The sequence below is a fragment of the Scyliorhinus canicula genome, chromosome 4 (assembly GCF_902713615.1).
Source record: "Scyliorhinus canicula chromosome 4, sScyCan1.1, whole genome shotgun sequence".
Taxonomy (NCBI): Eukaryota; Metazoa; Chordata; class Chondrichthyes; order Carcharhiniformes; family Scyliorhinidae; genus Scyliorhinus; species Scyliorhinus canicula.
In genome coordinates, this window is record NC_052149.1 from 195,466,163 (window position 1) to 195,488,448 (window position 22,286).

Consider the following 22,286-nt stretch of genomic DNA (forward strand, 5'->3'; position numbering starts at 1 on the left):
GAATGGAGTTTGTTGGGGGGGGTATTAAATCCAATGGATCAGTTCTTCCCAATATTTAATTAGTAATCTATGTTCAAGCAGTACAGCACGCCAGACAATTGTCCCACAATTTGGAGACAGTGGAGGTGGTCGTCAAGTAAAGTTAGTGTAAGCACTATACATTTGGAAACGGACATGATGTGGCTGAGAGGTAGCAAGTAATTGAGAATTAGTTGGAGACAAAGGATAGATCCTTGGGGGATATTTGAGGCATCAGTGCAGGAGCGGGAAGTGAAGCTATTGTAAATGATAATCTGGGTATGATTAGATAGGTAAGTATAGGACAACGCAAATATATTCCCACCCAGCTGGACAATGGCAGACAGGCATTGGGGAAGATGGCATTGCCATTCATGCCAAAGGCTGCATGTACGTCAAAAAATACAAGGACATATAATTTATTGTTATTGTGATTACATATAGTGTTATTTGTGACTTTGAGAGCTGTTCTAGTACTCTGGCAGTGGCAGAATCCTGAACGGAGGCATTCGAACATGGGAGTTCTTGGAAAGGGCTATCAATATGTTATTGTAAATCCTTGGCTGAGGTTCAAAAGTTACAATCATCATAGAAGGGGGTTCTGAGTTCACAGTTTAATTGACAGATCAATGAGGGTATTTAAAGATTAGCAGTCTTTGCAGCTTCTGAAAAAAGAGTAATAATTTCTTGAAGCGTGATAATCATTTGCGGGCAACTGGATTCAAAATTTGGAAGTCATGCACATGTCCATTCTTGAAAACCAAGACTCATGATTTGCCTTCATGCTGACTTCCCACATCATGTGGCTTTTGAAGGACATCACCTGTTAGAGGAGTGCTAATCCTGAATGTTGCCAGTTGATTTTGGAAGAAAGATGGTGACTTTATACTCTATGGCCGGAATTCTCCGGGCGTTCATTGCCGGCGGGATTCTCTGGTCCTGCCGGCATCACACCCTCTCCTGCAGGTTTCCCGGTGGCATGGGGTGGCTTCAATGGAAATTCCCATTGACGGCAGTGGAAGCAGAGAATTCCTCCGCCAATGAACAGCGTGCCACCTCCTGCCGCCGAGAAACACACAGCTGGGAGGTTGGAAAATCCCACCCTACATATTATTTGAGGCCTCAGAATTAATTTTTATCATTTATGTGGCTCTATTTTTTAGTACCAAATGCAAAACCTCATACACAGCGGCAATTTCTGATGATAAAGGATATGGTTTCATGAGCCAGTTATGAAAATTGGAATTTTATGATTGTAATATATTATTCTAAATTGAGCTTTATCGATTTTAATACCATGAAAGCATCCAATGCTACTTAAGATGGCATTTTACCAGTAGCTGCATACAGTGAATTTTTTTGTGCCTTGGGTGGGCTAACCTAAAGCGTGAATTGCTCATTGTGACACTAATCAAGTGGCATGGACAAGCGGTATGCACAGGTATTACCTCTTATGCAAATAAAGATTGTTTCGACATGAATCCAAACCTGATTTACTAAATGAAGGAAATGTAGTTGACTAAGTATATCTGTCTTAATGTTTACAGGTTAAACCCCAAAAGAAAACCCAGTCTCAGTAGGTATGTATATATGCATTTTATCATTAATGGAGTCTGTAATTCCACCAGCATTAAGAATTCTACAATAATGGCGTAGTGTGCTAAAACCTGAGTCGCCAATAAGATGTGCAATGGAATTGTAGCATGACCACAATTCTCCACATTGTGATTTCTGGATCTTTTAGTATAGATCTTTTGGTATACATGAACTGAGTCACAACACAGCATCTCATATTGGTTAACTGTAGAGCTAAACTCAATTGTCATCTTGATTGAGATTGATTTAGGTTACAAGAAGACTTAAAAAAATAGAAAGTACAAGAAAAATTGCTGAATCCAAAACTAATCAATGTCCTCCAGTTTGAGCTAAATAGTTTTGTGGATTTCTAGTTATCCTTCATTTAAAAACTATAGCTTCTGACAATTATATGGCAAATTTGAGCCTCTAAAGGAATTGAGCCCTGTTTGTTGGTTCCAATATATTTTCCCTCAGCATCAATTACCCTGCAGAGCTTTAATTTCATTATTACAGCATGTTGTTTATTGTTCCTTGTTTTTATTGCCAATAAATTGATGTACCTTGCAATGGTCACCATTTTCATATGTTGTGTAACAGCTATGGAAATGCATTAGACACTTTGCTATGTGTTTATTGGGAAATAAAACTGTTCCACTTCTGCCAAAAAGGTGAACTGAATTACTATTTGTTTCTTGACCTCAAAGAGGCTATTAGTCAAAAGCTAATCTTAATCAACTAGTTAGGAGCCTAACTATGCAGGGTAAGTATATGTTGACTCTTAGATATATTAATGCCACTGATAATATAATCTGATTTACTGGCTGGTGAAAAATTGGGTCACATTAGTTCACTAAAGTGACACTTTGGGCGCGATTCTCCGCCCCCCACGATGGGTCGGAGAATAGCGGAAGGGCCTTCCCGACATTTTTCCCGACCTCCCGCTATTCTACCCCTCTCCCACGGCCGCCCCACGACACGAATCGCTGCTCGCCGTTTTTTTACGGCGAGCAGCGATTCTCCCCTATCCGATGGGCCGAGTTCCCAGGCCTTTACGGCCGTTTTCACGAACTCCAACACACCTGCTCTCACAGTTCGTGAAAACGGCCGCAAAGTGCCGTTCTCGAGAACCATGGCACCGATTGGCATGGGCCCGCGATCGGTGGGCACCGATCGCGGGCAGCGGGTCCGAACCCTTTGTTCCTCCGCCGCCCCGCTGGATCAGTCCGCGGGGCGGCTGAGGGGCATAACGGTCCGCGCATGCGCGGGTTGGACGCATATGCGCGATGACGTCATCCGCACATGCGCGGGTTGGAGCCATCCAATCCGCGCATGCGCGGCTGACGTCATCGTGCGCGTCAGCCGCCGTTAAGCCTGCGATGCCGAGGTTCACGGGGCCCCGCTGCTAGCCCTGACCGGGGAGCAGAATCGGGTCCCGGGAGGGGGCGCAGAGGCTGCCGTGAAACACGGCCAGTTTCACGCCAGCCTTCACGACTCTCCGCATTTGCGGAGAATCGCGCCCTTTATGTTTCTATCCTGTTTCCCCTTTCTTTCCAGAATTCCCAATTCTAAACATTTGAACAGACATATGGGATAAGTCAGAAATTGACCATGTGAAGATTTGTGTCCTACAACAAAAGCAATGATCAGCTGCTTATTTTAAATTTTTGCATCAACATTGCCAACTTTAAACCTTTATAAGCTTACAAAAATTTTGGAAAATGTGTGTTTTTGATATCCATAACAACATGCCCTGGCAGAATCCACAAGGAACTGTGGGGACTCAAGCCAACCTTGGAAACCTCAAGGTTAAAGATTGATTTAGGGTGCCCACAAAAGACGATCTAATATTGCCCTAATATTAAATGTAATTGTCGGAAGATGTTCAAAGTTATTCGTTTGGAAGTTCAGCTTAATTCTGACAAATTGGTAACTAATTGTTAATTAAATTGATGGCAGGTTATTTTGACCAGCATTTATATAAACAGAAGATTGAAGGACATTTTTCAAATCTTTATACCCGAATCTAATTTTAAATTATTCAGCTATTCATCATTTCAACAGGTGCCTTAAAATAAATTTAACATAAAATTTATTAGATTAAAATGTGAAATTTGTTTGTTTATTTACAATTACTTTACAGATTTGTCTTTCAGTTAATAGATAATTGATGAACACTTTTTTGGAAGTTGGAGAAAGTTATGACTTTAATTACACCATCTTCATCATTGGATTGACCATCAAATCCACCCAATACTACTTTTGTGTGCTTCCTTTTGCTTGTTTTCTGGCTTCCAGTTTGCTCTTCCTTTGTGCAGATAAACTGTCTGAGTTTTGCCCATTTCCCATTTGGCACACATTCTCTGTTCCATGCTTATTGCTATATTTTTACTGTCATCAGCTCTGTTGCTGCATGAATGCTGTTACTTTAGTTACTCACTTTGTCCCCTCAGCTGATACCAAACTTTTCCGTACGCAATGAGCAAAGTACTGTTGATGCTGGAAATTTGAAACAAAAACTGGAAGTATGAGTAACACTCATGCAGCATTTGTGGAGCGACCAAAAGGTGACATTTAGGCTGGGATTCTCCGTTCTCCACTGCTAAGATAGGGAATCCCGATCAGGCAGATAATCACACGTCAGCCCAAAAATGGGTTCAGCGGCGGATGGCAGACCCCCTCCCCAGTCTCCAGACCCGCCCTGTCGGCCAGAGCGTTCTTCCTGCTCAAGATTAAGGCCAGGAAGGCTTTCCCTTTCCTCACATTAACTCCCTCAGCCCTATGCTTTTAAAACTGCTGCTTTTGAAGTGTCACTTGAAAATCCTTGAAATCCCTTGAGATCCATTCTCTCAGTTTCACAGTGTAGTACCATTAACTATTCTTTGATTGACAGCTTAATGGTTTAAACACAGCTGCCAGGAGGCGTGTTTATTTATCTTCCCTTTCACGCTTGAATACATCTGAAGTATCCTCCATTAATCCTAATGATCCACAATGTTTATAAGCATTCTTGTTCTGATTGACAGATACTGGCCACTTCAAAATGCTAAGTGCTCTCTGCCCTTAGAAAAGAGGAAGTGAAAGCACTTAGCTGCTGGGAGTGTGTGGGTGGGGGGTGCTGGGTCACCCTCACATGTTTGTGGTTTGGTTGAGGGGGTTGACCTGTTAATCCTGTGGTGGAGGTAGATGATGCCCCTCTTTAATGAGGGGTTTGGGGGTTCTACTCTTGTCAGATGGGGGGAGGCCTGTTTCTGAACGCTGGGATCAAGAGGCCGTTCAAAATGGCGGCCTAACACCAGTAAGTGCTAGAAAACCAGCATGTTCACTGCTATGCCTTATTTTGCATAGCAGAGGTCTTTAAATTCCACCTTTGCTACAGAATTGGTCTTTGTTGGAGTGAACTACTTCCTTGTTTTAATTGGCTGTGTTACTTTAAACTAGAGTATCAATATGTGCACGGTCAGGTCTTTTTGAGACATCATACATTGTGATTCCATTGTGTATGCTCAGACACATTTCCAGTATATGCTCAGCATACAGTCTCACATACTTCGTAATTATCCCTTCGATCTCCGCATTCCATGCATAGCACTAATAAATCATGGTACATCAAAGACTTAAAAGTGGTATCAAAATGCTCTTAGATCATCTCACTTTTATCTAAAAGATAATTTTATTATCTTCGTTATATTGCCCTCTTTAGCCCTTCCCACCATTTTGTTAGCGTTAACACAAGTGCACATTTTAATATATTCCAACCTATCGCATGCATAGCTGAGAGATTTTTAAACATTCTATACCGCCCTTTACCTGAGAAGATATCCTTGCCTTAGGCTCACTTGCATTCCATGCTCAGTAGAAAATTGTTTTAACTCATTGTTTCTGCTCCATTGACAGCCAAGACATTGGATGTGAACTCTTGTTTCCACAGTAACTTAACAAAACATTGTCTTGTGTACTCGCCGCAGACCTGCTCAACTTGCTATGTTTGAAACATTTTCTATTTATGTTTCAGGGTTCTTCCAGCTGCAGTATTGTGCTTTTTTATTTATATTGCCTAATTAATTACCATTTCTCTTTCAGAAAGATCTGTGTTGAATAGGTTCTGCTGCTCTCTTAAACTTGATTTCCATTTTTCTTCAGACTATTCACTTTTGTTGCTCTCTCTTGCATTTTCCCAGACCCGGACCTGATTTCCTAGCCACATATTTCTTTCTTGGCATTTATCTACAGCTCTTGACTTATTTTACATAGATTCCTCCTTGTGATGCTCATTTCAAAGACATCCAATCTCTTAGATTCTCATTTGTTTTACAATGTCTTTCATTCATCACCTTGGTATCATTATCCATCAAAAGCAGTGTTTCTCTTTATCTTGTTCTTGCAGCCCATGCAACTTCCAAGGTATATTAAGTCATCCACACTTCAATTTCTTAACACTTTTCACTTGATTCTTTCTCCATTCGTCTGTGCTCTTCTTTGTGCAATCTATGATTTAGATCTTTGGAAAGCTGCCAATGAGCTACTTTTCTTCATCCTTCATCAATAGCTTCTCGTTTATTTTGAGAACGGCAACCAATGAGAATATAAACACCCGTCACAATTTTAAGGTGGCTTACTATCTTGTGAAGACTATGGCGAACGCGGAAGGAAAAGAGTGCCCCCACAGCACAGGCCCACCCGCCGATCAGTGGGTTCCCGATCGCGGGCCAGGCCACCGTGGGGGCACACCCCCCCCCCCCCCCCCCCCCCGGCCAGATCGCTCTTCCCCCCCCCCCCCCCAAGGACCCCGGAGCCCGCCCGCGCCACCTGGTCCCGCCAGTAAAGTAGGTGGTTTGATTCCCACCGGCGGGACCGGCATGACAGCAGCAGGACTTCGGCCCATCGCGGCCGGAGAATCGTTATGGGGGGCCCGCCGACAGGCGCGGCGTGATTCCTGCCCCCGCCAAATCTCTGGTGCCGGAGACTTCGGGAGACGGCAGGGCGGGATTCACGCTGCCCCCCCCGCCGATTCTCCGACCCGGTGGGGGGTTGGAGAATCCCGCCCCAGTTCCGGGCACCACACCTTTGGAAGAATATATTGGCCTTGGAAGGAGTTCAGCATAGGTTAGCCAAAATGATATCAAGATCCAAGGGTTAAATTATGGTGAGAGATTACACAAACTAGGATTATATTCCGTGAAATGTAGGCAATTGAGAGGTGGTTCAATCAAATCTTTTCAAGTTATTAAGAAGAATTGATAGGGTAGATAAAGATGAACTATTTCTGCTGATTGGGTAGTCTCTTGTTAATACTGCATGACCCTCAATTTTCCCAGTGATCGCATCATGCTTTGGCTGTTTTGGCCTATTTAATATGCCAGTTAAGTCATTTTGCTTGCATTTTCCTGAATAGATTGCCAGGACACCAGGCTGAGGAGAAAGCTGTCTGAATTCAAAAAGGTTAATGGTTGTGCAGAGATGTTCGGGTTAGGTAGATTGGCCATGCTAAATTGCCCGTAGTGTCCTAAAAAGTAAGGTTAAGGGGGGGGGGGGGGGGGTGTTGGGTTACGGGTATAGGGTGGATACGTGGGTTTGAGTAGGGTGATCATTGCTCGGCACAACATCGAGGGCCGAAGGGCCTGTTCTGTGCTGTACTGTTCTATGTTCTATTAATGCTGCCAGTGGAAGCTGTCTTCTTTCTCATCCTTCATTGTTGCGCAATCTCTTTCCCCAAGTATTTTCTTCTCTGCTGGGAGAAATCTGACTTTGGATTGCCTTATTGTACCCTTGAGAATAATCAGCATTTGAGTCAGCAGTTGGCAAAGAGGTATTCAACATCGACATTGCATTGCTGTCAATGATGCTGATCGCAAACTGGTGGACAGGAAATTATGCAGCTATATTAAGCGATGAGAAAAAGATCCCAAATCAGTTTTTCCTAATTCTTCCATTTGATGCATTAACTTAGTGGTTCGAGTAATGGACGTTAAAAGTTATAGCACCAGGTCTTGGTAATATTTTCTTGAATCAGAAATTCTACCAAAATGTGATTGAATACAACTATAATTCTGTGTTGTGATATGTTTCTGCTTATTTGGAGTTTGGTGTACGATTGAAAGAAGTCTTGTTTCCAACCATGTTGAGAAGTGTTGCAAAAATGTTCAAAAGTTCACAAATAAATCCTTAATATGGCATGCCAACCCTAGATCTCTGAACTAATCCTAGAATTATCATCTCTATTTTTTGTCATTTTTGTTTAATTTTCTTTCTGTTTTTAACACTACTTATTGAATTTCTAGTCGTCTCCCTCCCAGTCCCAGCTCACCAACATCACCCTCGCTGCCCATGGTTTCAGCACCTTCAAGTCCAGTACCTGTTTCCTCAACTTCCAGCGACTCCTCCACTGCCAGGTGTGGTACAATTCTTTTTTAACTGTTAATTTCTTCGGTGTGTGAGGAGAAACCCAACCCTCCTTCAAAAGGTTTTACAGTTTTGTTAATGTGTGCATACGTCAGGGCTCAGGTTTTCACTTCTGGGTTGGGTGCACATTGACAGGATAATTCTGTGAATCCAATCTTTAAAAATGGCAACACAGACATTGGATTTTTGTTTGGGTCGGGGAAGAGGCTGGGTTAGAAATTTGGGTGGGCGACCTGGAAAGAACTGAGAAGGAGGTCGGCTACGGAGGCAGACTAGGTGGGAGGCCCGACAGTGTACAAAGTTTAAAAATAAAGAATAAAACATTCCTCCAATCCAATAAACTTTGTGAATTTGTTTGGATTGGCCATGCTAAATTGCACTTAGTTGTGCCAGTTAGGTGGATTGTTCATAATCAATATGCGTGGCTGTGGAGATAGGGCAGAGGTAGAGTGCTCGTTTGGAGGGTTGGTGCAGACTCAATGGGCCAAATGGCCTCCTCCTGCACTGTTGGGACTCAAATCTGCATACCTCAGATTACACACTTCAAGGCTACCAGAATCCCACTTCTGTGGAAGTAGGTGATGATCTATATGGTCAGCTATCTACATAAAATAGACAACATGAAAATTGAAATTGCCATGCTCTGGGACTTGGGATTTTCAGCCACTTGCGCTATTCTCACCATGATAGAGAGGCATGTCAACATGATGAAAATCTGGACCTCTGAGTCTAATTCAATTTGATGTTGATTTTTTTTCACAACGGTAACCTTGTGTTATTAATTTACGACTATGCGGTTCTTTCTGTAGCTATTTAAAAATCAGTTTTAAGAGTTAGATTTTCTTTTAAGCAGAATTTATGTTTTTTTTTTTCAAATGTATGTGGCCCTTTAATAGTTGTGACTATTTCTTCAGTGCAAGATATTGACTTGGTAGAGGAATGATACCTGGTATAAATGCAAAATAGCTTGTCAGTAAATGCAATTTTTTTGTTTTAGCTTGCTGGTTAAATGTGGCAAATTTAATCAAGCAATAAGATTTGCATATCCAGATTGGAAAGTCTTGATTAAGTATTGCAAGATAAATAATTTTGGAAATGTATTACTATTTCATTAGTAATTATCTGCATTGTATTTTCAATTTAAAGAAAGCATATCCTCATTATAAAGTATATTAAAAATTTTGTTAAGGTCTGTAATGATTAATTATATAGTATCATTATCACTCTTGGTATTCTCTGCCAAACCATGTAAATGTTTATGAGGAAACAAAGGGTTCAGGTGTACAAGCACCAAGTATAGTTACTGTTTCACCATTGATCAATGGCTATTAATCTCAATGGCTGTCAGCAGACCTCTTCGCTGTACTAAATAACTAACTTTCAATTTCTAATAAGTCATTAGCATGTCATTGCAAAGGCCGTATGACCCTTTCTGCTTGACACTTGTTTTTATGTAATTGTAATTACATTATGTAATTGTCAGCCTTTTCCATTGTTTCCAGAATTACTCAAAAGATCAGAGATTCTGGTAATACAATATTCAGTACAGAAACAAGGTCGCAAACATGAGCTGAAGTCTCTTGATGCTATCTCTCCCATAAGAAGGATCTTGTCTCACAGCTATCTGCACCCACCTAACTGTAAATCTGATGGTTTGGCTGTTAAGTGTAGACCAGAGTATTTCATTTACAACATCCAGGAAATCCTAGATTGAATAAAAATAAATACAGAGTGAAAACGTTCAATGAGTGTTGCCCTACGCACCCATGTACTCCAGTCCTTTGATTAAGAATGTCCAATATTTCATCAGTTTGGCTCTGTACACATGCACATATCATATTTTACAATTTTAGGCAAGATTATTTTCATGGTAATCTTGTATTGGTTATTGTATTCATTATTCATTTTCTTTCCATGCAGAACAGGGTTATGCAAATTGATAGTCACTGATGTCTTACAATCTCAATATGGTTCTTTAAAAAGTCATGTCGTCACTGTTTGAGATTCTCACACATGTCTATAATTTTTGCCCTGACCACTAGCATAATTAAAATATTACAAAATATAGACCAGAGCTGCAGAATAACCTCCACCTCATTTGGGATTGAAAATGCAGGTGGGACCTCTGATCAATAATTATCCATCCAAACGGTGACATCTTCAACTGTGCAAGACTCCTTCAGTATTGCATTGAAATTGAAACGAAGGCTAGTGTTTTGAACTCCAATTATGTTCATTGCGAGGGCATCCCAAATCTCAGCAGGGAAACTTGAATGAACTGTTTATTTTTGTGATTTTGAAAAATGAGAAAAGAGATGACACCTGGTGAAGAAAATTGTTTTTTTTTTAAAGTATTTTTATTAAGGATTTGCAGAATTTTTCATAATAAAACAGGAGTAACAATAATAACAAAACAAACTAGAGTGAACATTAACATAGTGTAGAAAGAGAATATACAATAACAATTAAATAGGCATCATCCCACATGACCCAGTCTTCCCACACTATCCCAATGAAGCACCCCACCCCACAGATTGCTGTTACTGCTGACATTTTAATTTTCCCCAAGAAAGTTGACAAACGGCTGCCACCTCCGAGAGAACCCTGCCGTAGACCCTCTTAAGGCAAACTTTACTTTCTCAAGGCTGAGAAACCCAGCCATGTCGTTAACCAAAGTCTCTACACTCGGGGGGCTTCGAGTCCCTCCACATTAATAAAATCCGTCTCCGGGCTACTACGGAGGCAAAGGCCAAGACATCGGCCTCTTTCGACCCCTGAACTCCCGGGTCTTCTGACACTCCGAAGATTGCTATCTCTGGACTCGGCACCACCTGTGTGTTAAGCACCTTGGACATTGCCCTCGCGAACCCTTGCCAGAACTCTCTAAGCTCCGGGCATGCCCAAAACATGTGGACATGGTTTGCAGGGCTGCCCTTGCACCTGTCTTCTACCCAAAAAAACTTGCTCATTTTCGCTGCCGTCATGTGTGCCCGGTGGAACATCTTAAATTGAATTAGACTGAGCTTGGCACGTGATGAGGAGGAATTACCCCTGCCTAGGACCTTTGCCCACAGACCCACTTCCAACTCTTCACCTAGCTCCTCCTCCCACTTGCCCTTGAGCACCTCCACCGGGGTTTCCTCCGCCTCCTGTAGTTCCTGGTAGCTATCCGACACCCTCCCCTCCCCCACCCAGGTGCCGGAGACCACCCTGTCCTGTATCCTCAGTGGCGGCAGCATCGGAAAGGCCACTACCTGTTTTTTCAGGAAGACTCGTACTTGCAGATATTTAAAGGCCTTTCCTGGCGGCAGGTTAAATTTGTCCTCTAGCGCCTTCAAACTGGGAAAGCTTCCATCTATGAACACATCTCCCATCCTTCTGATGCCTGCCCTCTGCCAGCTCTGGAACCCACCATCCATCCTACCCAGGACAAACCTGTGGTTGTTGCATATCGGAGTCCAGACCGATGCTCCCTCCATCTTCTTGTACCTCCTCCACTGTCCCCAGATCCGCAGTGTCGCCACCACCACTGGACTTGTGGAGTAACGGGTCAACGAGAACGGCAAATTTGCTGTTATCAAAGCTCCCAGACTACCTTTACATGACACCGTCTCCAGCTGCTCCCAAGCCGTCGCCCCTCCCATCGCTCACTTTCTAATCATAGCTATATTGGCCGCCCAGTAGTAGTAAAAATTGTTTTTTTTATAAATTTAGTGTACCCAATTCATTTTTTTCCAATTAATGGGCAATTTAGCGTGTTCAATCCAGCTATCCTGCACATCTTTGGGTTGTGGGGGTGAACCCACGCAAACACGGGGAGAATGTGCAAACTCCACACGAACAGTGACCCAGAGCCGGGATCGAACCTGGGGCCTCGGCGCCGTGAGGCAACAGGGCTAACCCACTGCGCTACCATGCTGCCCTCTGGTGAAGAAAATTGTTTAAATTATTCAAATAACAAAACATTTATCAAGTTTTAAAACACATAAGAAAGAGAATAGTAAACACCAGCATTTACAATTAACTACAATAATGGTTACCCAAATATTCTGCTTAAATTATCCCACAATCTAAATATATCTACTTTGCTAAACTCCAAGAATACACCTTTTTTCCCCCCCAAAACGACATCCCATGGGTTTTAGCACTGAGTCAAATCTGGCAAATAATTACTGCTAGCATTCTTTTAGAAACCTTTCTTCTAGTTTAACACTGAATTTATGTGGTCTGACACGGACAGGCTTCCACCGCTTTCTTTTCTGGCCGACAGCTTGATTTTCTGGGAAAGCCCTGCTTTGCACCTGGGCTTGGCTTCAAAGAATAAAGAAAAGTGCAGCACAGGAACAGGCCCTTCGGCCCTCCAGGCCTGCGCCGACCATGATGCCCATCTAAACTAAAATCTTCTACACTTCTGGGGTCCGTATCCCTCTATTCCCATCCTATTCATGTATTTGTCAAGATGCCCCTTAAACGTCACTATTGTCCCTGCTTCCACCACCTCCTCCAGCAGCATGTTCCAGGCACCCACAACCCTCTGTAAAAAAAAACGTGCCTCGTACATCTCCTCTGAACCTTGCCCCTCGCATCTTAAACCTATGCCTCCTAGTAATTGACCCCTCTACCCTTTAGACAGAGTCGATAGAGACTTTTTCAAAGTCTTTAGATGATCTAGGTCTTTAGACTGTTAGTCTCCACTTTTCTTTACAAAGAATCTGTTTAACCCTGCTATTAGGTTAATCTGCACGTCACAATTCCTCAGTGCAACTAAATCCCTATCAGTTTATTTTTTATCCAATTCTTTACTTTTCATTTCATTCCAACTTCCTAACACTAGTTTTAGACTATGTTCAGGAGTGGTCTTGAATCTAAGCCCTTCTGATTCATAGTTGAGATTGAGGGGGCTACCACTAAGCAAAGTTAACTCTTTAAAAAGAGAACCATAAAAAAGGAAAACATTCACAATAATTGCACATATTCTGCACCAACTTTATTTAATTTCTTACACACTGAAGTTTGATTGTTAATGGTAATTATGCATATGCATACTGTATGCTAAAAGAATATTTTTTGTAAAGCAAATTTTTCCTTTGAATTTAATATTTATTTTCTTGTTGAAACATGTAATTACGCATGGAAGCGTATTTTGATCCTTGCACCCTGTAGCAAATTTTAATGGTCAAATTGGTTCGAGAGAAGTCAGAGTTTTTTTTTCCAATTAAGGGGCAATTTAACGTGGCCAATCCATCTCACCTGCACATCTTTGGGTTGTGGGGGTGAAACCCACGCAGACATGAGGAGAATGTGCAAACTCCACACGGACAGTGACCCACGGCCGGGATTCAAATCCAGGTCTTCAGCGCCGTAGTCCCAGTACTAACCACTGCGCTACATGCCGCCCAAAAGAAGTCAGAGTTAATGACTGCTGAAGTCTGCTGAAGTAAATAAGCTGAAGCTGAGTAAGCAGAAGGCCCTAACAACAACAGTTATTAGTAGCAGAGGTACTAAAATGTCCTGTTACTGATACTCAGACCAACACTGGGCAGAAAATTGTCCATTTGTAAAAACAGAGTGCCACAACTGCAAGAAGAAGGATCTTGCTCAGGCTTGTCGAAAGAATGTAAATGGTGAATACACTGGAGAAAATAACAGTTACTGCGTAAGGTTGTCAAACAGCATCAAGCCAATGAGGGATCAGTTGAGAGTCATATGATCAGAAATACAAGAACGTCCAGTAGAAATTTGCAGGGCATTGTCGTTCACATACCTTGGGATGGAGCTCTAGTAAACATGGAATTTGACACTGGTGCATCAGTCAGCATGATTCCTGAATTGCTATACTGCGAAACGTTAAGTCGGTATCAACTGGAGAAATCATGCATAGAATTAAAAAGTTATGAGAAAAGATAATTCCCAAATGTGGTGTGTTGGTGCCATTCACGTATAAGGAGCTGCACAAAATTGCCCAACATTGTAGTGAAGTGAAACTGGCCTTCTTAGCAGCACTTGGGTTAAACCAACAGCAACTCGGCAAAGATCCTTTGACAGCACCTTGCAAACTTGTAACATTTACTACCGAGACAGACAAGGATAGCAGATGTATAGGAATAGCAGCATCTGCAATTTCCTCTCCAAGCCACTAACCATCCTGATTTGGAACTATTTTGCTATTCCTTCACTGTTGCTGGAACTGTCTCCCTAACAGCACTGTGGATGTACCTACAGAACATGGACCTTATCAGTTCAAGAAGGTGGCTTACCATCACAAGGGCAATTAGGTACAGGCAATAAAACTGCTGCCCCACCCATGAAATAATAAATGATAATTTAAAAAAATGAATTTAGAGTACCTAATTCTTTTTTTCCAATTGAGGGGCAGTTTAGCATGGCCAATCCACCTACCCTGCACATCTTTGGGTTGTGGGGGCAAGACCCACGCAGACACGGGGAGAATGTGCAAACTCCACACGGACAGTGAGCCGGGGCCGGGATCGAACCTGGAATCTCAGCGCCGTGAGGCAGCAATGCTAACCACTGCACCACCCATGCTGCCTCTGGGTGTGCGCCTTAATTGCTGTACGATACAGGGCTATGGACCGAGTGCAGGAAGGTGAGATGAGAAAGGGCATCTGGGTGTCTTTGGGCTGGCATGGACAAGACAGGCCAATTGGTCTTCTCCTGTGCTGTAACCTTTCTATGATTCTAAGGCTATGGGCCAAGTGCTGAAAAATGGGATTAGAATAGTTAGGTAGCTGTTTTTTTACCGGCGCAGACATAATGAACCACAATACCTTTTCTGTGCTGTAGACCTCCATGACTTTATCTTCAGGTGTTTAATGAAACTGGCAATCTGATTCAAGGATATAAGGCCAGCGTACAGATCCCGAGAACAGAAGACCAGTTTATTGCAGGTATTGTCTAGTACTCGTATGTACTAAAATCACACATAGAGCAAAAGACATGCAAAATATTTGCCTGTACCTTAAGTCTAATGATGAGTTTCAGTCATATTTGACTATTAATACATACATGGGTCTGTTTGGGAGATTAAATGTTGACGTCGGGACTGAATTGCATGAGGTTCACATTCCCGTTGATGCGGCTATTTGTGGAGCAATTCAGGATATGCTAATGAGCCGGCACTCTGCCCACACGAACATAGAACAATTCTCATTCCCACCGGCGTCACATTTACAGGGGCCAGAATTGGTGCTGGGGAGCTTGATGAGCTGGAGCTGCTTATAAGCACTCTATGCCCTACATACTCTCCAGCCAAGAAGATGGCAGCAAGGTGACCAGCCCCCGGTTCCTATACCCAGACCTTGAGAGAATGCTGGACTTGGTGGAAGAGAGGCAGGGCACCCTCTTTCCCAGGGTAGCCAGGAGGCAATGCCAAAAGAAGATGAACAACCTCCTTAGAGCAGCTCGGTTGAGTGACCATCACTGTGCCCCTGGCATCACTTCCATCCCTCACTCCTCACATCAGCTCCCAAACACCTAGAGGGCAACAACCCCCACCTGCCTGCATCCCTCTTACAACCCGCCCTCCACCAAACCCCAACACATGTATTGTCCTCTTTGGCCAGGAGCCTTGCACACACATGCCATTAATTGTCCCCAGCCCCCTCCATTGGCGTGATACAGTTCCTGTGGGAAAAGGTGGGGGAAACTGTTTGAATTCATTATTATATAATTAGTGGGCCGTCCCGCAGTAACTTCCCCTGACGCTCGACAATCTTCCCCTGGCATTGCGACGTTAAGCTGGCAGGTTTTACAACAGCTTTTTAAAAATGGGAACCTGGCAGACTCAATTCTGAAGGGGAGTTCAAAAGTAAGCGACCAGGGAGCTAAGACAGCGGGTCTGTGGAGAGATCTAATGAGAGCAGACAGACACTAATGGAGCGCAAAAAGTGAGGTTTAATACATTGTCAAAGATGGTTTAATGCTTACATAAGTGCTCGCTATCTACAATTGCCTGACGGCACTAGTAGCCATTAGGTGACATTAAACTCTCTTCACCTTCCTAAATCCACCCCTCCGTCTCAGTGTCTGCCCAATTTCACAGCAGAGGTAGAGGCAGCCTTCAGTCTGCCGCATCCTGTTGTCTGCGATGACTTTGGAAGGTGTCCTCTGGGTCACTGTGGTCTACGGTGTGCTTTCGGGGTGCTGCAGCATGGCTGCATCGCCCTCCTCCGTCTGCAAGGTTGGAGCTGGAATGGTCAGAGAGGGAGGGAGTCAGATAGGCCAGGCACTCCCAGTGCCTCCTGGATGGAAGGCCCCAGGCTATGGACCAATTACTCCTAAGGGTGCTCATGTGCCCCTGGCTTCTTCCTTGGGATAGAGGGGCAACTGGAATGAGGTACAGAAGACCTCCCATCCTCTACGCCAACACTCATGGATGCTCAAAAGTACCTGCACCATGGAGTTCACACTCTCCACAATGGAGTTCATGCTCTGCACCAAGGCAGGGCAGAAGTCCTGCACCAAAGTCTCCACCGCGGCTGCCACCCTCGCAGTGTTGACCTGGCTGCCTCAGAGTGAAGTCCTCAGACAGAAGGCTGGACTCCTCCAGTTGACCTTGCAATTTGAGGAGTGATGCGGACATCCCTTCCCGATGTTTTCTATTTTCCCTTTGGAGTTCCAGCAACTGAGGGATGGCCGAGCCCAGAGACTCATCATCTGATTGGGGCTCATCAGATTCCGGACTTCCAACAATCCTCCGAGGTCCTGATCCCTGGGATGTTCCTGCTTGTGGATCAGAAAAAGTGAGGTGCTCACCAGTTTGTGACCCTGAAGCCTTTCTATTACTAATCCCCACCGAGGTGTGTTTCAGTGCTGGAGGGTGCTGCCGAAAAATGTGACACATTTTCCAGACGTACACCCGAGAATTCCTCAGAGCTATTGGCTGTTTTCTTCCGCCCAGTCCAAAGATGGCTCTGGCAGCTTCCTTGCTGTACCTGCAAAAGGAGGGAGATGGTATGAGTGTGTGGAAGCAACAGGAGGATATAAAAGATAGAACTCTCAGAATCATAGAATTTACAGTGCAGAAGTTGACGCCAGAGGGTCGGCCCGTCGAGTCTGCATCGGCCCTTGGAAAGAGCACCCCACTTATGCCCATTCCTCCACCCTATCCCCGTAACCCAACCCAATCCTTTTTGGAAACTAAGGGCAATTTATCATGGCTAATTCACCTAACCTGCACATCTTTCGACTGTGGGAGGAAACCGGAGCACCCGGAGGAAACCCATGCACACATAGGGAGAACGTGCAGACTCCGCAGACAGTGTCCCAAGCCGGGAATAGAACCTGGGACTAACCAAATGCTACTGAGCTGGAGGAACAGCTAAGACTGAGAGAGGTGATGGATAGTATAAAAGGGATGAAGTCGGGGAATGTCCCGGGGCCAGACGGCTACCCGGCGGAGTTCTATAAAGAGTTCACAACAGAGTTGGCAACATATTTGGTGGGGATGTTTAGCAAGGTGCTGGAGAAGGAGAGACACTGAACCACGGGTCGATCAGGCGAATCCCAAAGAAGGGAAAGGACTGTCATATAGGCCCATTTCGCTGCTCAACATGGATGTGAAAGTGTTGGCCAAGTTAGTGGCTGGGAGGATGGAAGTATACGTTCCGGGGATGGTTGCTGAGGATCAAACAGGTTTCGCAAAGGCCAGGCAGCTTTCTAGTAATATCAGGCAGCTATTAAATGTGATCATAACCCTGTAGAAGGGGTGGGATGGTGATCTCTATGGATGCGGAAAAGGCTTTCAACCGGGTGGAGTGGCAGTTATCTGGTTACCAGGTGGCGAGTGTACAGACAAATGAGATGAGTTCACGTAGTTTTGGGTTGCATAGGGGAACGAGGCAGGGTGTCCGCTGTCACCGTTGCTTGCACTGCCGCTAGTGCCCTTGGCAATGACCCTTAGGGGGTCAGTAGAGTGGCAGGGGATTGTGAGGGGGAGTAGGGTACACTGGGTGTCGCTGTACACCGATGACCTGCTGCTATTCGTATCAGACCCATTGGGTCTTGTAACTTCTATGATTCTAGCACCTGCCTCCTCTCCTCGTCCAACCTTGGGAATTCCAGCTCATCCAAACACCACCTCGTATCCCCTTTCTCACCACCCGGCTCGCCCCGATATAACTTCTTGCAATATTCTCTAAATGCCTCACTAATAATAATGATAACCTTTATTAGTGTCAAAAGTAGGTTTACATTAACACTGCAATGAAGTTACTGTGAAAAGCCCATAGTCACCACATTCTGGTGCCTGTTCGGGTACACTGAGGGAGAATTCAGAATGTCCAATTCACCTAAGAAGCACATCTTTTGGGACATGTGGGAGGAAACCGGAGCACCCGGAGGAAACCCAGGCAGACACGGGGAGAACGTGCAGGCTCCGCACAGACAGTGACCCATGCCGGGAATCGAACCCGGGTTTCTGGCGCTGTGAAACAACAGTGCTGACCACGGCTACAGAGCGTTAATGTTCCCCGGTTCCGACACTCCTCTCCCTTCTGTCCATATTCACCTCACCCTTCATAGCTGCCCCACTGTCTACCCTGCCATCAACCTGTCAAATTGCCCCTGTAACCTTTTTCTCTCTGCCAACCTCTCCTTGGTGGAGGTACTCGAATACTTTCTGTCCATCCCAATTCTCTCGACCAATAACAGTTCATGCTCCTCTCTCCTCCTCATGTCCCTGTGCACCTTGAACGAGATAACCTCTCCACGAATCACCGCTTTCAACGCTTCCCAAAATGTGGCCGCTGATACCTCCCCATTCTGATTCAACTTCACATCGTCTCTGATCACAGACCGAACCTTCTCACAGTACCCCTTGTCTGCCAAAAGCCCTGAATCCAACCTTCATCCCAGCCTACTTCTACTTCTGCCTCGAGCAACGTCTAACCGTCAGCCAGTGCGGCACATGGTCTGAGATCATGATTCCCATGTACTCCGCCCTCACCACCCCCATCAACACTACTCGGCTCACTACGAAAAGTCAATTCTAGAGTATACCTTCTACATGTGCGAGAAGAAGGAGTACTCCCTTTCCCCAGGGTTCTAAACCTCTACAGATCCACCATTCCCATCCTTTTCATAAACCCTCCCAACTCCTTTGCCATCCTCAACCTTCCCATTGACTTACGGCTCGTCCTATCCACCGTTGATTCCAGCACGCAGTTAAAATCACCCCCCTTAATTAACTAATGCGTGTCTACATCCGGAATCATTCCCAGCAGCTCCTTCTCAAACCCCACATCGTCCCAATTCAGCGTATAACCATTCACTAGCACTACCGGTGTCCCCTCCCACTATCACATACCTCCCACCTGGGTCTCGCACTTCCTTGGCCCCGACAAATCCCGTCGTTTTGCTCAGCAAGATGGCCACCGCCCCCGACTTTTAATCAAACCCCGAGTGGAATACCTGACCCACCCATCCCTTTCTCAACTTGACCTGATACTTCACCCGGAGATGAGCCTCGTGCCGAAAGACCACCACTGCCTTCAGGCTCTTCAAGTGCATGAAGACCCAAGACCTCTTAACCAGCCCGTTCACTCCCCGTATATTCCATGTTACGAACCTTACCGGAGGTTTGCGTCTCTACTCCACTCTATCGTTCACCATCATTCCATTCCAATTCCACCTCTGATTTTGAGCTGAACCGGGCCCATCCAAGATGGACCCCCTTCTCCGCCCAAGATCACACTCATTCTCCAACACTGCCTCGTTGCATTCCCCTCCCTTGCCCCCACTTTTGAAATTTTGATTACTGTACCCTAACTAGTTTGTTGCATGTCTTAGCCATTTTGAGCGTTTGTGATTACTAGTTTGTGTTTCAGTTGTAAATTCATGGTTAGGACTTCCCTGCTAATTTTTCTCACTAACCTGGGAGCTTGTGCCAAAATTGGGAGATTTATCCCATTGACTAGACAAACAACAACCTAACACTCGCAGCCCACCCTTACAAACGTGTGGGTTTCCTCCGGGTGCTCTGGTTTCCTCCTCCATGGCCCAAAAGATGCGATTGATAAATGAATTGGACATTCTGAATTCTCCTTCCGTGTACCCGAAAAGGCACTGGAATGGGGTGACTATGGGCTTTTCACAGTAACTTCATTGCAATGGTTTTTTAAAATATTTTTTTATTCTCCTTTTTCACATTTTCTCCCAAACTTACACCCAACAATAGACAATAATCAGCAACGAATATAATGCCAATCCCCATATCAATAACAACGATCCCATCCTCCCACCAAACCCTCAAACATTAGCCCGCATTTTAACGTAAACAAATGACAGAGGAATCAGGAATCACCCATAGTTACCATTAATACATACAGTCCCTCTCCTCCCAGCCCCTAACCCCCCCAATGTTCGATGTGATCCAATTCTCAAAAGTGCATAATGAATAACGCCCATGAATTGTAGAATCCCTCCATCCTTCCCCTCAGTTCAAATTTGACCTTTTCAAGCGTCAAGAATTCCAGCAGGTCCCTCCGCCACGCCAGGGCACAGGGTGGAGAGGTTGCTCTCCACTCTTAACAGGATCTGCCTTCGGGCGATCAACGAGACAAAGGCTCCAACATCTGCCTCCGCCACCGTTTCCAACCCCGGCTCATCCAACACCCTGAATATGGCCTCCCGAGGGCCCAGGTCCAGATTCACGTGCACCACTTTAGAGATTACCCTAAACATCTCCTTCCAGTAATCCTCCAGCTTTGGACAGGACCAAAACATATGAACGTGGCGTTCACATACATCTTCTACCCCCTCAAAGAGCCGGCTCATCCTCGCCCTTGTAAGGTGCACTCTATACATCACCATCAACTGTATCAGCCCCAACCTCACACATGAGGTAGAGACGTTCACCCTCCGGAGCACCTCACACCAGAACCCCTCCTCCATATCCTCTCCCAACTCTTCCTCCCACTTTGCCTTGATCCCTTCTAGCGGTGCCTTCTCCTCCTCCAAAATAACCCCGTAAATCGCCGATATTAACCCTTCTCCAGTCCCTGTCGTCAGCACCTCCTCCAGCAATGTGGAAGCCGGCACTACTGGGAAGCTCTGTATCACCTTTCTGGCAAAGTCTCGAACCTGCATGTATCTAAATATTTCCACCTGTTCCAGCCCATACTTCGCTCCCAGCTCCTTCAATCCCGCAAAACGACCCCCAAGAAACAAATCTTTTCGTGTCCTAATTCCTTTCTCCTCCCATCTCTGAAAATTTCCATCGCACTTCCCTGGCTCAAATCTATGGTTCCCCCGAATCGGCATTTCCCTTGACCCTGCCCCCAACCCAAAGTACTGTCGAAACAGCCTCCAAATTCTCAACTAAGCTATTACTACTGGACTCCCTGAGGATCTCCCCGGGGCCTTTTGGAGCGGCGCTGTCGCTAGCGCCTTCTATCCGGACCCCCTACCCAAACTCTCCTCCGTTCTGACCCATTGGGAGTCAACCCCTCTGACCCAGCTCCGTACCTTCTCCCCATTCGCTGCCCAGTAATAATACATCAGGTTTGGAAGACCCAAACCCCCTGCCTGCCTTCTTCTCTGTAGACTTCATTGCAGTGTTAATGTAAGCCTACTTGTGACAATAAAGATTATTATTATTATTAGAAATCGAACCAAGGATCAGTGAGCAGTATACGGAGCTGTTCTGGCCTGCTGAAGTACCTGACCATCATTTATATGACTTTTTAAAGTAAATCCTCCTTCTACTATCTCTTTTCTTTTGCAGTACCCAGGGTCGCAAAGCTCGAGCCTTGTATGCATGTAAAGCAGAGCATGACTCTGAATTATCCTTCAGCGCTGGAGACATTTTTGAGAATGGTAAGTGTGAAGGAAATCCTGTTAAATTGGAGGTTGAGTTTGTTTAAACAAACTTCTAAATGAAATCTCAACTTGTTTAACAGCAATTATAGTTTGGCTTTAAAATAATACACATATGTACTTTAGCAGAATAATACATTGGGTTTTAAATCCGCATTAACCAGGCATAATTGGTCAAAATTGCGCAAATGATTGTGAACTTTTACTAAATTATACTCAACCACTTTGGTTTCTGTTTTGCATAAACTTTTATACTGGTGCAAAAATCAGTTTATTGGATCAGTCCCTCCCACACTACCCATTCACAATTGTTAGATACCACTGAATGACTAAAAGTTTAATCAGGAAAAAGAAATTGGAGTCTGAGAGGATGCTAGCTCGAAATGTAAAAATGGATAATAAGAGTTTCTATAGAAATTTAAAAAGAGTAAGTAACATGAATGTTAGTCATCTAC

General features: G+C 44.5%; 1 protein-coding gene across 4 annotated transcripts in view; it reads left to right on the forward strand.

Annotated features, from left to right (window-relative positions):
• The window catches only part of LOC119965284 (rho GTPase-activating protein 26-like), a 243,658-nt gene that overhangs the window by 215,734 nt on the left and 5,638 nt on the right, over window positions 1–22,286 (forward strand). For 3 of the 4 annotated variants that reach the window (XM_038795809.1, XM_038795807.1, XM_038795808.1), the window contains 3 exons: window positions 1,566–1,598; window positions 7,875–7,985; window positions 21,740–21,831. In XM_038795809.1, coding sequence (XP_038651737.1) covers window positions 1,566–1,598; window positions 7,875–7,985; window positions 21,740–21,831 — 236 coding nt within the window. Of the gene's footprint in view, window positions 1–1,565; window positions 1,599–7,874; window positions 7,986–9,497; window positions 9,703–21,739; window positions 21,832–22,286 lie in introns of those variants that run through there. The other variant, XM_038795810.1, reaches the window with a different exon arrangement.